Consider the following 19873-nt stretch of genomic DNA (forward strand, 5'->3'; position numbering starts at 1 on the left):
ATGTCTGTTCATGAGCTTATATAAGAGCAAAATACTGAGAAATCAAATAATGAGAGAATCTACTAGTAGGTTGAACCATAAGTTGTAGGTAACAAACTGATGAAACTCAGAAATAGCCTATAGCTTAATTTAACAATATAAGAGACTCTCACTAGTGAACTACTAGCAGATGTGGTTTAAGAAGAAGAAAATTGAATCCAGAAAGAAGGAACAAACCAAGAAGTTGGTAAACATGAAGTAAATCTGAGTAAGCATTGTCTTAACAGTAGCGATAATGGCTTATTATATCATCATAGCGATTAACTTCTGGGATATAGAAAAATAAGGTGGAACTAAATATTAAAAACTTGATGGGTTAATTACATTTTTTTCTATTATTACTGAAGATGGTGAGGACTTCCTAAATCAATGATTTATGGTATAAATTCAAATGAAACTAAAGAAATAGAAATATAATGCATAATCATCAAACCAACTAGAGGTGGAAAAGAGGAAAGATTTTTAAAAATCTTTAATTTAGTAGAAATTATAAAAGGAAAAAGACAAAAGCACACAAAAAGCAGGGTAAATAATAAGCCTAAAAACAAGAGAAGAAATAAATTCAACAATATAAGTAATTATAATAATGTAAATGGACTAAACTCTTCAGTTAACAGTGATTGTAAACATTGAATTAAAACAAATCTAGATATGTGCTGTTTATAAGGAACATGCTTAAAATCTAAAGATATAGGAAGATTGAAAGTAAAGAAATAGAAAAAAATCTAAACAGAGCAGCTAACAACTTTGCTAATTCTATTAATAATGAGTAACATATCTATTATCTAGAACCCTGCATGTGGAGCATTTGAAAAATATTCAACCACAAAGCAAGTCTCAACAAATATTTGAAAAAATTGTTATCTTACAGGCATGTTCTCTAACCACACAGAATAAGAAAATCAATAACACAAAGTTAACCAAAGGCAAACTAACATATTAATTAAAACTAATATTATAATAAAGAAAACTTCCAAATTACATATGGGGCAAAGAAGAAATTATATTGAAAGTCAGAAGATATTTTGAACCAAATAATAAATAAAATACCACTTATGAAGGCTGATAGCATGTAGATGAAACATTACCTAGAGGGAAATGTTTAATCTTAAATGTTTACGTTAGGAAAGTAAGACAAATTGAAAACCGTTGAGTCAAGTATTCGACTCAAGGAATCAGAAAAAATGCAATAGGGAAAAGAAGGGAAAGTCAAAGATAACAGCAAGGATTGATGAAGTAGAAGATAAAGAAACAAAAGACCATTTTACAAATACGAAAACCTCTACAGGGTTTATCAAGGAAAAAAGAGAAAAGGCATATATAAACTATGCTATAAACTATAACTATATAAACTATAAACTATACTAGTTATATATAAACTATATAGTTTATACTAAACTATAAACTATACTGTATAGTATAGTTTATATATAGTTTATATACTATACTTATAGTATAAACTATATGTATATAAACTATACAGTATATAAAAACTATATAGTATATATAAACTACATAGTATATAAACTATAAGTATATAAACTATAACTATACTTACAGTATATAAACTATATAGTTTATAAACTATACTATAAACTATAGTTTATCCTAACTATATAGTTTATACTGTAACTGTATAGTTTATACTCACTGTATAGTTTATAGTATATAGTATAGTTTAACAATACATATATAGTATAGTATAACGATGCTATAGTTTATGCTATAAACTATATAACTAAAAACTATACTCACACCTAGTATATAAGCGATACTAAGTGTGAAAAAATGTACATAATTGTAGATGAGTAGGAGACAGACAGAAATGAATGTGTTTGTGACTCTCAGAATCACTAAAGGATTCACGTCCAGATACTTCAACAGACTTATTATCCATGCTTTGTGGTCAGTAGGGTTCCAAGTGTTGGGTAAACATGAATGCATATCATCCTCATAGCAATGCTATGATGCACGTAGTTAATTTTCTTAGGTTATATATGTGGAAATTAATACACAGAAAGATTAGGTAATCAAAAAGCAAACAGAACAATTAAATCAACCATGAGAAAATCCACTGATACAAGCACTCACTGTTGAAATCCAAGGTCAAGGCAGGCCACGTTGGCTTCCCTCATGCTCCAGCTGCTTTTGCATACGAACATTGCTTTATCTTGGTCCACAAGTTTTACTTCAACTATTCCCTCTGAATCTGTATTTCCATGCTTCAAGGAAACACTAAACTTTCCTAAAATAAAAAAACAAAATAATGTGCAATACGTAGCCATTCACTTTTTTCTCTTAATTAAAAGTCTTTAAAAATAATAATGTACTTAAAGTCAAGTGAGCTTTGAACATCATGACAATTTTAACAAGTAATAGTAAGCAATTATTTTATGAGTGCTTATTATGTGTCAGTGGCTGTGTTATTCAGCTCTATAGAGGATCATTAAATCCTCACATCAACCCTATGAGGATAAAGCCTGTTTATTCCCATTTTTACACATGAGGAACCTAAATCTAGGGGAAGGTAAGCTCCTGGCCCAAGTGGTGATGCCAGGATTTGGAACCTGCTCAACTGATCTCACTCCAAAGTCCATGCTCTCAAAAATAAGCCCAACAGTGAAAATGTAAAATGTAGAAAGGGTTTATGTATTCTCATATATTTAAGGCATTTAATGCCTCAAGAGAAGAAAAGTCTGACACTGATGAAATAACCTCCACTATTGCCTTCCGCCTTTCCAACAGGGATTATAGATGAGCTCAAACAGGGAGCTTTCCCCCTCCTTTTCCACAGTATCTCAACATCTTAACTCATCTTAACTCAGCATCCCAAAAACATACAGCATCTCAAAAACATGAACTAGTATATGTCATGGTGCCTTTAAAAAGAATGTTTTAAGCGTTCCTAAGGTCATGAAGTGTCTGTAATAACTTGCTATCAGAAGACAATGAGCCCAAGCTTTGCTGTCATACATAAAATGTAGCAAGTACTTTCTGCATGCCAAGCACTGTGTGAAGAGCTCTGCATACATTGTTTTATTTAATTTTCACAAGAATTGTACAACTTAGAAACTTCACATTTTACAGATGAGGGAACTGGGGTCCAGTAAGGTCCAGCTTGTCAACAACCAGGGTGGGGTTTGGAGGGACTTGAAACTCAATTGGACTGACAGTGAAATCCTTAATCGTAACTGCCCACTAATCTAAGTGCTAGGGCCCCAGCCTCCTCAGCACACGAGGCACCTGGAGGGACTGTAGACAAGCTCTCTGGTCTGACATCTGGGTTTGCTAGGTTGGAGTATGTCCCAGGTCAGCAGTGGCTCAAGCAACCCTTGGATATTTAGGGACAATGGGGTCAGGGCTGGGGGAGAGAGTTGGGGGATGGCGGGATGGCTGTTGAAAGAAATTACTGGGGTAGGCCATGAGCGGTGGCTCACGCCTGTAATCCCAGCACTTTGGGAGGCTGAGGCGGGCGGATCATGAGGTCAGGAGATCGAGACCATCCTGGCTAACACAGTGAAACCCGATCTCTACTAAAAATACAAAAAATTAGCTGGGCATGGTGGCAGGCACCTGTAATCCCAGCTACTTGGGAGGCTGAGGCAGGAGAATGGCATGAACCTGGGAGGCAGAGGTTGCAGTGAGCCAAGATCACACCACTGCACTCCAGCCTGGGCGACAGAGTCAGACTCCATCCAAAACAAAACAAAAACAGAAATTATTGGGGCCACAGGGGGACCTGAGGCCTGACTAGCCTACATGTGAGTACCAACCTTACTTGAAGACTTTTCACTGGGTTCTGAACCAACTCAATGGCCCTGGGAATAATCCCTTCAACCAAGTAGAAGTGAGTGTGGGGACAATTCTAAAGGGCTGGGCAGTGGGGAGTGGCAGGGGCAGTGAATGGAAGGTCTGGACTCAACATCCTATGCTCTGCACTCAAAGGCTGGCTGGATTCTGGCGACCCCTGATTTCTTTAGTGATTACCCCAATTATTATTGAGAGTCTAGAAAAAATTTTGAGTTGTCATCATAACATACATAAGAGAATTATTTTCTGATAGAAAGTATGGCATACGTATGCCCTTTTATATCATAGAATGACTTGAAAACTAGGCTTTTGCTACCTCCGGCTATGCATGTTCCATTATTTAAAAACTTTGTCCCTGGACGAAGACACTCCAAACTCTTTTGCTGACAGTATGTTGGGAAGCTTCTCCCATTAGTTGCACACACCACAGTGCCATTCTTTGGGCACTGATACGGTAGTTTACAAACACAGGTGCCCTCAATGCATCTCTGCCATGGCTGGCAGAAGACTTTATTGCAGGAGAGGTGAGTATATTTTTTTGCTAAGCACTTTTTTTCCACCCGATCCTCTTGAAATGTGGAAGTGACCTGTAAAATGCAAAAGAAACATTAACTTAGCAACAAACTAAACTCCCCTTTGAAGATGAGTAAGTGAAGAAAAAGAGCAAAACAGATACAGTCCACAGTACAGATGAGGGTGGTGTGGTCTGGTGGCTTTAAGAATTAGACAAACCTGGCTTCTAGACCCAGTTTTGGCACTTACTGTTATATGGCTCGTGGCAAGTGACCCTCCTGAAACGCAAATTCTCTCATCTGTAAAATGAGATAATATCTCCTATTTTGCAAGATTAGAAATACTATGTGTGTAATGGCTGACAGGTACTAGACATGAAATTAATGAGAGATATTATTACCCTAATATTACCCTGCAGGACTCCAGTAGAAATAATATGAGGGCTGGTAACAGGCCAATTGGGCCAAAAGTCAATCCGCGAAGAAAAGTCAATGCTCTCTCCCTGTCCCCCAGAGCTTCCTCCTGAGGATGAGCCTCCTGTCCTCTAGTCTCCCCTGCTGCCCGCAGTGAGCCCCACTCCTTCCTCAGTGCCCTGCAGCTGCAAAGCATCAAGCTAGGGCAGACAGAAATCAAAGTCTTCAAATGCCGTTATGAAGGGAAATGAAGAAGCTAATGAAAACCATGCAAAACTTTGCAAAGATTGTTAAAGTCATTCTCCATAATTTGCTTTTCAGGAAACTTTACAAATTGCTACACATACACACACACACACACACACACACACACACACACACATGACAAATTGGTCATTCTGAAAACTGGCTTTTGACACAGTGATTTAGAAAGAAATATGCCAGTTACACACTTTTCATGGTTCCATATATCTCTTTTTGGCACTTATTCGAGTTGGAATTTTTGTAATAATTTCTCTCCTGTATCTTCCACTGATCAGCTTGCAAGTGTCCTGACAGCAGGTTTTACGTATCACCTTTATATTGAAACAATGATGCTCTCATTGGGTGAGAAATCCAAGCAACTTGATTTTTTTTCTACCTTTATTCCTTTAAATCTTTTCTGAAATCTCATTCCTCCTTGATCTTTGGATAGAAACTTTGGTAAGTGTCATAACTTTTTCAGTCACTCTTAGATTTAAACAAAAACAAAAAAAATAAAAGATGTTTAGTCCCAGGAATAGTCACTAAATAGCAATGACAATGTCTAGTGCTGTGGAACCATTGAAGCTCTGACCTTCATGTCAGATGAAAGCCTCTCCTTCCTCCCAGCTCAGACTTGCTTCCAGGATGTGTGATGGGTCCTCTCTGAGCTCTCCTCCATGCCATAGCTTTCAGGTCATGCTTCCCACCTCTCAGGAGAGGAAGAGAGGGACAGCAGCCAGGTCTCGCCTGATTCTTATGGCTGAGAACTAGCCTTGGTGAGGTGAGGGTTGGAGCCAACTCTCTCATGCGGAGTACTATGAGGTTCTCTAGAGATTACACTACTGGGGAAACTTGATGTCAATTCACTCAATGCTGGCAGTGCCTCTCCTCCAGCTGGCTGCTCATGGTTCATGTCTTCTCAGCTCCAGTATCCAACAGTACTAGCCTCTTTTCTGCTGAGGTTGCTTACCTTTGGCAGGGAGCCTCTTGGGCAGGGGTCCTATTTCTGATGGTCCCCAAGTCCATTCCCTCCTGAGGGCCCACACCTGTCTGTTGCCTTCCCTGCTGCCTACCATTGAAAGAGGGCTTGCTCCAACACAGCCACCTCTTTTTTCTCTGCCACCAGGCCCCTCCAGCCTTGGGTCCTTCTTCCTTTTAGGTATGGGTCAAGTACCAGTTCTTTTTTCTCCTCAGACTTCAGGGAACACATGTCAAGCACTCCAAGGGAACCACACAAATGACCTTTCACAATGTGAAAGCCCTTTCACAATGAAGAAAAGTGGCAGCACCTTCCATCCTCTTTGCCTGGGGTGGAGGTGGGGGATGGAAGGGAAAATACTACCTCACTCTGTTACATAAAATTACGGGAAGCCATTTTTTTGAACTGCACTCCTGCACCAAGCCCCAACAGACCAAACCAAAATGGAGTCACTTATGCTAAGTGGCATGTAATTAAACTGAAACTTTAAGGAAATGGGAAACCACATATTGGTGAGTTGAGGCTGGAATGGGAGGTGAGGAAGTGGAAGTAAAAGCTTGACTGGTTTTGGCCAGGCACAGGGGCTCACGCCTGTAATCCCAGCACTTTGGGAGGCTGAGGCGGGCAGATCAATTGAGGTCAGGAGTTTGAGACCAACCTGGCCAACATGGTGAAACCCCATCTCCACTAAAAATACAAAAATTAGCCAGACATTGTGGCACATGCCTGTAATCCCAGCTACTCAGGAGGCTGAGATAGGAGAATCACTTGAACCCGGGAGGTGGAGTTTGCAGTGAGTGGAGATCGCACCATTGCACCCCAACCTGGGTGACAGAGCGAGACTCCATCTCAAAAAAAAAAAAAAAAAAAAAAAAAAGCTTGACTCGTTTTGCCGTTTAGACATGAAAACATGAACACAGACCAAAAAAAAAAAAGAAAAAGAAAAGAAAAACAAAAAAGAAAGTCTCTGTCTCCTCTCCAAGCTCTGTTAAATTGAGAATAAAGGAATTTTTTTAAAGGGCATAAACCATAAGGTCAAAGAGAATGGGGAGAGGACTGTAGGACGTAAGATATCAAAATGTTGGAAGCTGGAAAACAGATGGGCTAGTGGTAATGGATTTAGCAGACCAAAGAGAACTGAAAGCTAAGCCCCAGAGAACCCCAGAAAAGCTTAGGAACTAGGAGACCTAGTACCTCTGAAGAAGGAGTGGCTAACAAACAGGAAATTGGTTGAAATAAATGGTTGTATGAACATGTTACTGAGGAAATCTGTTGTAAACAGCAGAAGAAACAGCAAAGATTTGAAAGTGCTTGTCCCTGGAGATAAGAGTTGCGGGGGAGAGGGATGATAGGGGTGTTTTTCATTTTAAGCAAGGTCTGATGTCCTTATGCTTTCAGTAGAGAAGTAGAAGATTAGGGCCAGGCACAGTGACTGATTCCTGTAATCTCAGCACTTTGGGAGGCTGAAACCGGTGGATCACGAGGTCAGGAGTTCAAAGGCAGCCAGGCCAGCATGGTGAAACCCCGTCTCTACTAAAAATACAAAAAAACAAAAAACAAAAAAACACAGGCAGGCTGGGTGTGTTGGCTCAGGCCTGTAATCCCAGCACTTTAGGAGGCCGAGGTGGGCAGATTGCCTGAGGTCAGGAGTTTGAGACCAGTCTGGCCAACATGGTGAAACCCTATCTCTACTAAAAATAAATAAATAAATAAAAAATTAGCTGGGTGTGGTGGTGTGCACCTATAATCCCAGCTACTCAAGAGGCTGAGGCAGGGGAATTGCTTGAATCAAGGAGGTGGAGGTTGCAGTGAACCGAGATCGCACCACTGCACTCCAGCCTGGGCAACAAAGCAAGACTCCGTCACACACATACACACACGCACAAAAGTAGAAGATTAAGTGCTAGGCTCTGAAGCAGGAGAACATTTGATGGGATAGTAGCGTAAAGGGCCACAGAGTAAAGAGAATTTTGTTTTCGTTGGGATAGAAGACATTTCATCATGGTTATAGGCTAAGAGGAGGAATCTAACAAAACAGGAGATACTGCATTTTCAAGAGGGAGAGAGAGGAGGAAATTGTTGAAACAAGGTTGAGAAGGGGATAGAAGAAGCAATCAGAGCATGGCGAAGTTCACCTTAGAAATTAAACAGTTTCCTATACTTATAATTTCCTATTGTAAGTTGGAAGCAACTTTATGATAACATTACCATTTTAAATTTCAGATGGATGGTAAAGGATAACACGAACACAGTGGCTGTTAACAAGGGCAACATTAATCAACAGAGAGACAGAAAATTACTGTTGAACAATAGCTGGGCATAGTAACAGTGTGGTTTATTTATACACTGTCTAAAACACGATGACAGTAGCTTTAATTTAAAAGAATTGGTAAGTCACATGTATCTCAATGTCTAGAATAGTGGTTGCCAAAATATGGGCTGATGATATTTGAGGACGTTATTAAAGAGGTTTGTAAATGCGTACACCAGGCTCTGCCTGAAGACAAAATATAAATAATGTGGGTATGCCTCATATGTTTATGTACACCTATGTTTTGAATATATGCAAATGCTATTATGGTTAATAAGAAAAATTATTTAAATCATCATTGAAACCATAGTGACTGTCATTTCTGTCTCTCTCACAATAACAGATATTAAAATAACAACTACTATTATGTGTGTTTTTGGTGGTATAAGATGGAGTGGTGAATCTGATCTTTTTTTTTTTTTTTTCTTGAGACAGAGTCTCACTCTGTTGCCTAAGCTGGAGTGCAGTGGTATGATCATAGCCCACTGTAATCCTAAGTCATAGGCTCAAGTGATCATCCTGCCTCAGTCTCCTGAGCAGCTAGGACAGACATATGCTACAATGCCCAGTTAATTTTTGTTTTTAAATTTTTTTTTGTAGAGATGGGGGTCTCACTATGTTGCCCAGGCTGGTCTTGAACGCTTGGCCTTAAACAATCCTCCCATCTCGGCCTCCCAAAGTGCTGGGATTACAGATGTGTGCCACCCTGCCTAACCTGAGAGTCTTTTAATGTCTAGTTTTGTGGTAAACATTAATACTGTTTACCAAAATCGTATTTTCCTCTGCTTCTGGGAAAATGGAAAGATTGCATTTTCCCCTTGAGGTTGGGCATGATTTCCTTTGGCCAATGAAATGTAAGCTGAAATAATTTGTTGGGTTCAGAGAGAAGCATTTAATCGCCAGTGCTCAACAACCCAACTTCCTCTTCCTGTGTCATGTGATCATGGGAATGCAAATTGTAGAGATACCATAGAATCAAAGCAGCCTAGAATGCAGGGCCAACACATGTAAGATGGGTTCCCTACAGAGCCACCCGGACCCACAGTAGGCTTTGCATGAACAAAACATAAATTTTGCCGGGCGCTGTGGCTTATGCCTGTAATCCCAGCACTTTGGGAGGCTGAGGTGGGTGGATCACGAAGTCAGGAGATCAAGACCATCCTGGCCAACATGGTCTCTAATAAAAATACAAAAATTAGCTGGGCATGGTGGCATGTGCCTGTAATCCCAGCTACTCGGGAGGCTGAGGCAGAAGAATTGCTTGAACCCGGGAGGCGGAGGTTGCAGTGAGCTGAGATCGCGCCACTGCACTCCAACCTGGCGACAGAGTAAGACTCCGTTTCAAAAACAAACAAACAAACAAACAAAACATAAACCGTTGTGTTAACCCACTAAGAGCTGGGGATTGGTTCTTACTGGTGCACAACCTAGCCTATATGGAATGATACACTCTTTATAATTCAAACCCTCGAGAACTACTGGTGTAGAAAGTATGGGACTTAAATCATTCTCTGTGTGAGGCATGTTAAAGAAGTTTTTTCCCCCCATTTTTACTGAGTTTGCTGTGAAGAGCTGAAATAGGAGACTATCAAACACATGGATCAAGTATTCCTGACTGTGGCCCTAGACTAGTTGCATCAAAACCACCTGAGGTGCATTATCCTACAAATGCAGATTCTGGGACCCAAACAATAGACCTTCTTAATCAAAATCTCTGGGACAGATCTTGGATTCTGCACTGTAAACAAGCTCCATAAATATTCTTATGTGTCCCCAAAACTGAAAACCACTATTATAGCCCAATAATTTTCAAACTGGCTTATTCATGTCTTGGGATATATGAAAGAATCAGTGGAATATGCAAAAGTATCAGAAATGTTATTAATAAAACATATAGATTATAAGTTTTATTTAAAAAGTAGTAAGAAAAAATATTTACTAATATTTAAACATGGATTATCACTTGGGCCTGTATTCATAGCATATTCATTCAATATTTATTGAGAGCCTACTATGGCCAGTCACTGTTCTAAGTGCTGGAGATACAAAAGTGAGCAGGACAAAGTCATAGAGTTTACATTCTGGTAGGCAAGACAGACAAAAATGAATAAACAGTAAATATATAAGATGACATAAGGTGATAAATGCTATGTAGGGTAAGAAGGATACAGAATATGGAGAGTGAGGGGAGAATTGCTGTTTTTATAGGGTTGTCAGAAAAGATTTTGGAGAAAACCTTCCCTTGGGCTAGGGACCTGAAGGTGAGGGAGCAAGCTATGCAGCTCTCTAGGGGTGATGTATCACGGTCAGAGGAGATAGCAAGGGCAACAGCTCTGAGATAGAGTGTATGTGGTACATTCTTGGTCAAGGGGGCCAATGTGACTGGAAGGGAATAAGTAACAGGGGGAATAGGAAGAGATCAGGTCAGAGAATTGGAGGAGTGGGTGACAGATCTTGTAGGAACCTGTTGGCTACTGTAAAGATTGGCTTATCCTCTGAATGAATCATAAAGCCCTTGGAAGGTGTAAACCCTCCAGCGTGTAGAGGTTGAGCAGATGATGCAGAACTATTAAAGGAGACTGAGAATATGTGGTCAGTGAAGCAAAAGGCAAATAAACGGCAGATGGCACAAAAACAATAAAAAAGGAGTGAGTTTCATTTAGTTCTGCTCTGGTCTTGGTTATTTCCTTTCTTCTGCTGGGTTTGGGTATGGTTTGTTCTTGTTTCTCTAGTTCCTTGAGGTGCGATCTTAGAATGTCAGTTTGTGCTCTTTCAGTGTTTTTGATGTAGGCATTTAGGACTATGAACTTTCCTCTCAGCACTGCCTTTGCTGTATCCCAGAGGTTTTGGTAGGTTGTGTCATTATTGCCATTCAGTTCAAAGAAATTTTAAATTTCCAACTTGATTTTGTTTTTCACCCAATGAAACTGAAAAAAAAATTAAAGACAAATGAAACAAGAAGATGGTTCTTTGAAAAGATAAATAAAATTGACAGACCATTGGCAAGATTAACCAAGAAAAGAAGAGAAAAAAATCCAAATAAGCTCAATAAGAAACGAAACAGGAGATACTACAACTGACACCACTGAAATACAAAAGATCATTCAAGCCTACTATGAACATCTTTACGCACATAAACTAGAAAACCTAGAAGAGATGGATACGTTCCTGGAAAAATATAACCCTTCTAGCTTTGGAAGAATTAGATACCCTGAACAGACCAATAACAATTAGCCATACTGAAATAGTAATTAAAAAATTACCAATAAAAAAAAAGTCCGGGACCAGACAGATTCACAGCAGAATTCTACCAGACATTCAAAGAGGAATTGGTACCTATCCTTTTGACACTATTCCACAAGACAGAGAAAGAAGGACCCCCCCCCAATTAATTTGATGAAGCCGGCATCATCCTTATACCAAAACCAGGAAAGAACATAACCAAAAAAGAAAACTACAGATCGATATCTTTGATGAACATGGAAGCTAAAATCCTTCACAAAATACTAGCTAACCAAATCCAACAACATAACAAAGATAATTTACCATGATCAAGTAGGCTTCATACCAGGGATGCAGGGGTGATTTAACATACACAAGTCAATAAATGTGATATACAACATAAACAGAATTAAAAACAAAAATCACATGATCATCTCAGTAGATGCAGAAAAGGCATTTGACAAAATCTAGCATCGCTTTATGATTAAAACTCTCAGCGAAATTGGTATACAAGGGGCATACCTTAATGTAATAAAAGCTATCTATGACAAATCCACAGCCAACATAGTAATGAATGGGGAAAGTTGAAAGCATTCCCTCTGAGAACTGGAACAAGACAAGGATGCCCACTCTCACCATTCCTTTTCAGCGTAGTACTGGAAGTCCTAGCCAGAGCAATCAGACAAGAGAAAGAATTTATTTCTTTTTCTTTATGGGCATCCAAATCAGTAAAGAGGAAGTCAAATTGTCACTTTTTGCTGACATAATGATTATTTACCTTGAAAACCCTAAAGACTCCTCCAGAAAGCTCTAGAACTGATACAAGAATTTAGCAAAGTTTCTGGATACATGATTAATGTACACAAATCAGTAGCTCTTCTATACACCAACAGCTACCAAGCAGAGAATCAAATCAAGAACTCAGCCCCTTTTACAATAGCTGCAATCAATCAATCAATCAATCAATAAAATACTTAGGAATATATCTAACCAAGGATTTGAAAAACTTCTACAGGGAAAACTACAAAACACTGCTGAAGGAAATCATAGACAACAAAAACAAATGGAAACACATCCCATGCTCATGGATGGGTAGAATTGATATTGTGAAAATGACCATACCGCCAAAAGCAATCTACAAATTCAGTGCAATCCAAATACCAAAATACCGCTATCATTCTTCACAGAATTAGAAAAAAACAATTCTAAAATTCATATGGAACCAAAAAAAGAGCCCACATAGCCAAAGCAAGACTAAGCAAAAAGAGCAAATCTGGAGGCATCACACTACCTGATTTCAAACTATAATATAAGGCCATAGTCACCAAAACAGTGTGGTACTGGTATAAAAATAGGCATATAGACCAATGGAACAGAATAAGAACCAGGAAATAACCCAAATACTTACAGCCAACTGACCTTTGACAAAGCAAGCAAAAACATAAAGTGGGGAAAGGACACCATTTTCAACAAATGGTACTGGGATAATTGGCTAGCCACATGCAGGAGAATGAAAGTGGATTCTCATCTCTCACCTTACATAAAAATCAACTCAAGATGGATTAAGAACTTAAACCTAAGACCTGAAAGTATAAAAATTCTAGAAGATAACATTGGAAAAACCTTTCTAGACATAGGCTTAGGCATGGATTTCATGACCAAGAACCCAAAAGCAAATGCAATAAAAACAAAGACACATAGCTGGAACTTAATTAAACTAAAGAATCTTTGTACAGGAAAAGGAACAGTCAGCAGAGTAAACAGATAACCCATAGGGTGTGAGAAAATCTTCACAATCTTTACATCTGAAAAAGGACTAATATCCATAATCTACAACAAACTCATACAAATCAGTAAGAAAAAACAATCCCATCAAAAAATGGGCCAAGGACATGAATAGACAATTTTCAGAAGAAGATATACAAATGGCCAACAAACATGAAAAAATGCTCAACATCACTAATGATCAGGGAAATGCAAATCAAAACCACAATGTGATACCACCTTACTCCTGCAAGAATGGCCATAATAAATCAAAAAACAGTAGATGTTGGTGTGGATGTGGTGATCAGGGAACACTTCTACACTGCCGGTGGGAATGTAGAGTAGTACAGCCACTATGGAAAACAGTGTGGAGATTCCTTAAAGGACTAAAAGTAGAACCACCATTGGATTCAGCAATCCCACTACTGGGTATCTACCCAGAGGAAAATAAGTTATTATTCTGAAAAGATACCTGCACATGCATGTTTATGGCAGCACAATTTACAATTGCAAAATCATGGAACCAACCCAAATGCCCACCAATCAATGAGTGGATAAAGAAACTGTGACATATATACGACGGAACACTACTCAGCCATAAAGACGAATGAATTAACAGCATTTGCAGTGACCTGGATGAGATTGGAGACTATTTTTCCAAGTGAAGTAACTCAGGAATGGAAAACCAAACATCGTATGTTCTCATTGGTATGTGGAAGCTAAGTTATGAGGATGCAAAGATGTAAGAATAATACAACGGACTTTGGAGACTTGGAGGGTAGAGTGGGAGCGGGGCAAGGGATAAAAGACTACAAATATGGTGTAGTGTATACTGCTCAGGTGATGGGTGCACCAAAATCTCACAAATCACTTCTAAAGAACTTACTCATGCAACTAAATACCACCAGTACCCCAATACCTTATGGAAAAATAAAATATAAATTAAAAGAAGTGATGAACAACTGTGTTGAATACTTCCCCATTGTGACTTTGACAAATGTAATTTTAGTGGAATGGGGAAAACCAAGCCTAATTACATTCAAGAGAGAATAGAAAGAGGGAAATAAGCATAGCAAATTTTTGAGAGTTTAGATGTGAAGGGGCACAGTTTAGAGAAATGGGGCGATAGCTGGAGGAGGGTATGGGGTTAAAGGAGAGTTTTTCTTTTAAGATAGAGGATCATATACATGAGCTTGATTAAGGAACTTTATGTGATCTAGTTTTAGCTAAATTAATCCTCATAAACTGATAAGTGATTTAAAGAGATTCTTGTTGATAGATGAATCCTAGATTAAAAACAGTGCCAAAATACAACACCAGTGAAAACCAAAAAATGTCAGTCTACACTTCTGGCATCAGTAGAAGCTGTTCATTAGCCATATTATGAGAAGAAAAACAATGAAAAGCTAATCAGATATGACAAGAAGTCAGCTCTTTCTCTCCATCAGCAGTACTAAAAAGATTACTTGAAATACAGACTTACATCTAATACATTAATGATGAACCCCCACTATGTATTCACTGTGCATGTTGCTCTTTCTCAAGTATCTTTCGTCAGGCCTCTGAGCCCAAGCTAAGCCATCATATCCCCTGTGACCTGCACGTATACATCCAGATGGCCTGAAGTAACTGAAGAACCACAAAAGATGACATTCGACCATTGTGATCTGTTCCTGCCCCACCCTAACTGATCAATTGACCTTATGACAATACACCCTCTCCACCCTTGCGATAAAGTACTTTGCGATATTCCCTCGCCCTTAAGAAAGTACTTTTAACATTCTCCCCACCCTCGAGAATGTACTTTGTGAGATCCACCCCTTGCCCACAAATTGTTCCTAACTCCACTGCCTATTCCAAACTTATAAGAACTAATGATAATCTTACCACCCTTTGCTGACTCTGTTTTCAGACTCAGCCCACCTGCACCCAGGTGATTAAAAAGCTTTATTGCTCACACAAAGCCTGTTTGGTGGTCTCTTCACATAGACACGCGTGACATCTTTCCCAGTCAATATGCTATTAATATCAAGTGAAAAAATTTAAAAATAATGAAGTGTGATTAATGGCATTATTCCATGAAATAGTAGTAGTCAAAATTGTTATTAAAATATTATTTTTGTGTTGAAAATTTTGTTTTAAGGTACATTTCTTTGTACAGCACTTATTATTTATACACAAATACATTCATATATATTAGGAGCACATATTCAGAAATTTATTTATTTATATTTTTGCTCCCCACCCACCGTTTTTTGCTTTCCACTCCCCCCACAACATTTTTTAAACAATTATTTATCAGCCTGGTCATCTACAAAACATGATTCCATCTCCTCTAGCTGCTGTTGCTTCTCTGTGTATATGGGTGATATGGTTAGGCTTTGTGTCCCCACCCATATCTCATCTTGAATTATAATCCCCATAATTCTGTGTCAAGGGAGAGACCAAGTGGAGGTAATTAAATCATGGGGGCAGTTTCACCTATGCTGTTCTCATAATAGCAAGTGAGTTCTTACAAGACCTGATGGTTTCATAAGGGGCTCTTCCTCCTTCACTCAATACTTCTTCTTGCCACTTTGTGAGAAGGTGCCTTGCTTCCTCTTCATCTTCCATCATGATTGTAAGTTTCCTGAGGCCTCCCCAGCCATGCTGAACTGTGAGTCAATTAAACCTCTTTCCTTTATAAATTACCTAGTCTTGGGCAGTTCTTTATAGCAGTATAAAAATGGACTAATACAATGGGCTTTTAAAAAATTATTTTTTAAACAAAACAAAACAAAGTCTAGCTCTGTGAGCGAGTGCAGTGATGCAATCTCAGCTCACTGCAACTTGCGTCTCCAGGGTTCAAGCAATTCTTCTGCCTCAACCTCCTGTGTAGCTGGGATTACAAGTGCCTGCCACTATGCCCGGTTAATTTTTGTGTTTTTAGTAGAGATACTGTTTCACAATAATGGCCAGGCTGGTCTTGAACTCCTGACCTCCAGCAATCCACTGACTTCAGCCTCCCAAAATGCTGGGATTACAGGTATGAGCCACCACATCCAGCCTAAAAATTATTTCTTTGGTATTTGCAGTGACATAGCAATTATTTTTATGTAAACTTTATCTTTTTTTTCCTCTAGGCAGGAGACCAGTGAAACAATTTTAGATGGTCGTTCATTAGAAAACAAACAAGAAATAAAACAACCTCATTTTCTAGACCTTATCAACCCTGTATATAGCTATATACCTTATCCTCAAGTTTCTTCATTTACCTCTTTTGTTTGTCTTTTCCATATTTAATCTATAAACAAAGAAAAAAAGATGATCAGTTATGATTAAAGCAAGGAAAAGTCCACCCCTTTCCCTTTTTTCTGGGTACTATTGGAATGTTCCTCTTCTATTGCTAATTAGCTGTGTGATCTTAGATAAGTGACTTTATCCTTTTGATCCTGTTCCTCTTCTATAAAATGTGGAAAATAAAAATAATGTTCACACAAAGATATTGTGAGGATTATATGAAAAATACATGGGAAACTCAAATAAACATTTAAGATCCTATATAAATGTGAATACGATGATGATTTTGGTAGGTTGCCTACAGCCCCCTCCTTGTTCTATCCTCATTTCATCTTAGTTCTTTACTGTATGGTTTACTGGGCACAGGGTGTATTTCCCTGTTCTTTGAAAGATACGTGGAAAGTACTTGTACAACTGGGTTTGTCCTTGTGTTTCTCTGAATAGCTAGGAGAAAAGCATGACCAGGCTAGCACAGGCATAAAAAGAAGAACCAGCCCTGCTGAGCCCAGTATAGGCCAGCTGACTCCCCACTGACCTACAGGCTTGTATACCTAATAAAGTTGTATACCACTAAGATTATGTAGTGCTTTTATTATTATGGCATTAACCAACTGGTACAATGACGATTTCCCTGGAAAACACTGAGAAAAAAATTGGAAAACTTTCAAAAACAGTCAACAATGTAACTACTGTCTTTCCTCCAGAAGTGAATAAGCAACTTGGATCCCAAGAGTTAACAACCATATCAGAAACCTTTCCATTGAAAGAGTTTTAGGTCCCCTATGGCCTTATTTATCCCGATTATGGTCTTTACTAGCAATTTTTCCTCCACTTTTTTCTCTCCTTGGAGCTGCCCATTTTGCATTGTACCTGGGAGCAGCCCTGCTTTTGACATAAAGTGATGCCACAGATACCCCACAAACTCCTTAATCAGCAACCATTCTATTCAGATTAAAAAGTAGTTAGGGAGAGAATGTTTCTCTGGTAATACCTAACAATGAATTGTTCCAATTCACATAAGAAATTTGATAAGGTCTTTTGTTGTTTTTATTATTTTAAAGATAAATATTCATCTTTTTTCCAGAATCAGAATGTTGTTAGGAATTGTGGGAAGATGACTGTATACTGTGGTCAGGTAGGATGGATTCTTGCGTGCTAATTTTCAGTCTCTCTAAAAACATGGAAATATTGTTTTGGGGTCAACTCCATTATTTTTGTCTCAGAGATTAAAAAGAAAATCACTTGTCCAGTTTTCTGGTCTTGTTTTTTTGTTTGTTTGTTTGTTTGTTTTTGTTTTTTTCATAATGAATGTAAGATAGCTAATAGATTTTTTTGAATAGGAAACATAGAGAATTGTTCGAAGAGGTTCAAAAATGTGCCTGTAAAAATTACATTTCCTTCCTTTCCTTATCCTCTCAATCCACTCAGGCCCCACTTCAGAGGTAACCACTTAACAGCTCTTTGTGAGTCTTTCCAGAGATCATAAATGTATACATGAGCCTATGTTACTCTTCAATCTGTGCCCCAACATCAGTGCATTTGTAACTAGTGGCCCTATAATCAGCCCCCAAAGGGCAGTTAGATAGTTTCTCATGTTTTACTATTATAAATAATGCTATGATTAATCTCCTTATATAATACACATCATTTCTTACATATGCTAAGTATATCTGCCAGATACTTCTCTGGAAGTGATATTGCTGAATCAAAGGAATGAGTACTTTTAATATCCTGAAAGATATTGACGAATTTTGCTCTATAGAGGTTGTTTTAAATTGCATTCCCATCATAAATATATGAGAATATCTGGTTTCCATACTCTTGACTACAGAGTATATATTATTAAACTTTTTAATCTTTGCCAATTTGATATGTAAAAATGTTACCAGAGCACACTTTTACTTGCCTTTTTTTCCTATGAGTGAAGTTAAGCATCTTCAGTATGCTCAAATTTTAAGAAAGATTTTTTCTTCCTTCTTTACATCCTAACCATATCTTTCAGTGATATAGATTTTTTCTTGTTTTTTTTTGTAGTAACTCTTTATATATTAAAGAAACTAGCAATTTATCTGGAATATGAATTGCAAAAATTGTTTGTGTACTGACAAATGGCAAGTTTAGTGTATTTGTCCCACAACACAGACACTTTTAAAACAGCCCCATACAAGAAAATTATTTTTAGTAAAAATCATGAAATGAAAGGAATAATGAATTATGAAGAAAATGCAAACAGTGAATATTTTAAAATGGAAATTCAGATATATAATCAATTCTGTAAAAAATTTAAAAAGTAAATTTAAAATACATATTACAGTATGAACAGCATCCAACAAGGCAAAATTCATATTTGACATTTAATACAAAATAGTAGGCATCCGAGAAGTCATAAAATATGACCCACGATGAGGAGAAAAAACAGGCAATTGAAACTTACCCAGAATTCTAAAACAGATGTTAGCATTAGCAGGCAGGGAGATTTAAAAAGTTATTATAACTGTATTCCACATGTTCAAAAATAGAGACACGGATGATATGAAAAAGATCTAAATTGAACTTCTAGGGATAAAAACTACAATACACTTGATGGAACCAAAACCAAATCAGATATGCAGAAGAAAAGACTGGGAAACTTAAAGACACATCAATGGAAACTATCTACAATATAATTTTAAAAAATAAAAAAATTAAAGAATAGAGTGTAAATAAACTGTGGGGCAACTTCAAGCAGCCTAGTACATCCATAATTGGAGCCTCCAAAAAAGAGGACAAAATGAAGGAACAAAAAACATATTTGAAGAAATAACGGCTGAAATGTATCCAAATTTGAGAACAAATGGGGAATGAACCCCAAGCAGGAGAACCATGAAGGAAACTCCACCAAACCACGTCACACTCAAATTACTTGGAAACCAGTAACTAAGAGAAAATCTTCAAAAGAGTCAAAGAAAAAAGACACACTATGTACAGAGAAACGAAGATAAGTATGACATTTCTCATCAATAATGCAAATGCGAAGACAACGCAGCAACATTTTTAAAGTACTGAAAGAGAAAATTCGCAATCTATAATTCTATACCCAGCAAAAATATCATTCAAAAATTTAGGCAAAAGAACAACCTTTTAAGACACACAAAAACTGAAGGAATTAGTCAGCAGCATACCTGCACTACAAGAAAAAGCAGAAGGAAAATTATCACAGAGGGAAATCTGGATCTACACAAATAAATTAAGAATACTGGAAATCTTTGGGAGTTTTTGATTTGGTAGGAAGATAGTCTTTATCTCTGTTTTGTAATTTTT

At 37.9% G+C, this 19873-nt stretch overlaps 1 protein-coding gene across 24 annotated transcripts in view; it reads right to left on the reverse strand.

Moving 5' to 3' along the window:
* CFI (complement factor I) overlaps positions 1-19873 on the reverse strand; it is a 71880-nt gene that overhangs the window by 26404 nt on the left and 25603 nt on the right. For 15 of the 24 annotated variants that reach the window (XR_012435015.1, XR_012435011.1, XR_012435014.1 and 12 more), the window contains exons 2-3: positions 4166-4436; positions 2131-2284 (exon numbers count right to left, since the gene is read on the reverse strand). Coding sequence is in view for 17 of the 24 variants with exons in the window: in XM_045392751.2 (XP_045248686.2) it covers positions 2131-2284; positions 4166-4436 (425 nt within the window). In the remaining 7 variants the exon portion in view is untranslated. Of the gene's footprint in view, positions 1-2130; positions 2285-4165; positions 4437-16523; positions 16578-19873 lie in introns of all 24 variants that reach the window. The other 9 variants (XM_074040290.1, XM_074040286.1, XM_074040284.1 and 6 more) reach the window with 2 other exon arrangements.

The sequence above is a fragment of the Macaca fascicularis genome, chromosome 5 (genome assembly GCF_037993035.2).
Source record: "Macaca fascicularis isolate 582-1 chromosome 5, T2T-MFA8v1.1".
NCBI classification, from domain to species: domain Eukaryota; kingdom Metazoa; phylum Chordata; class Mammalia; order Primates; family Cercopithecidae; genus Macaca; species Macaca fascicularis.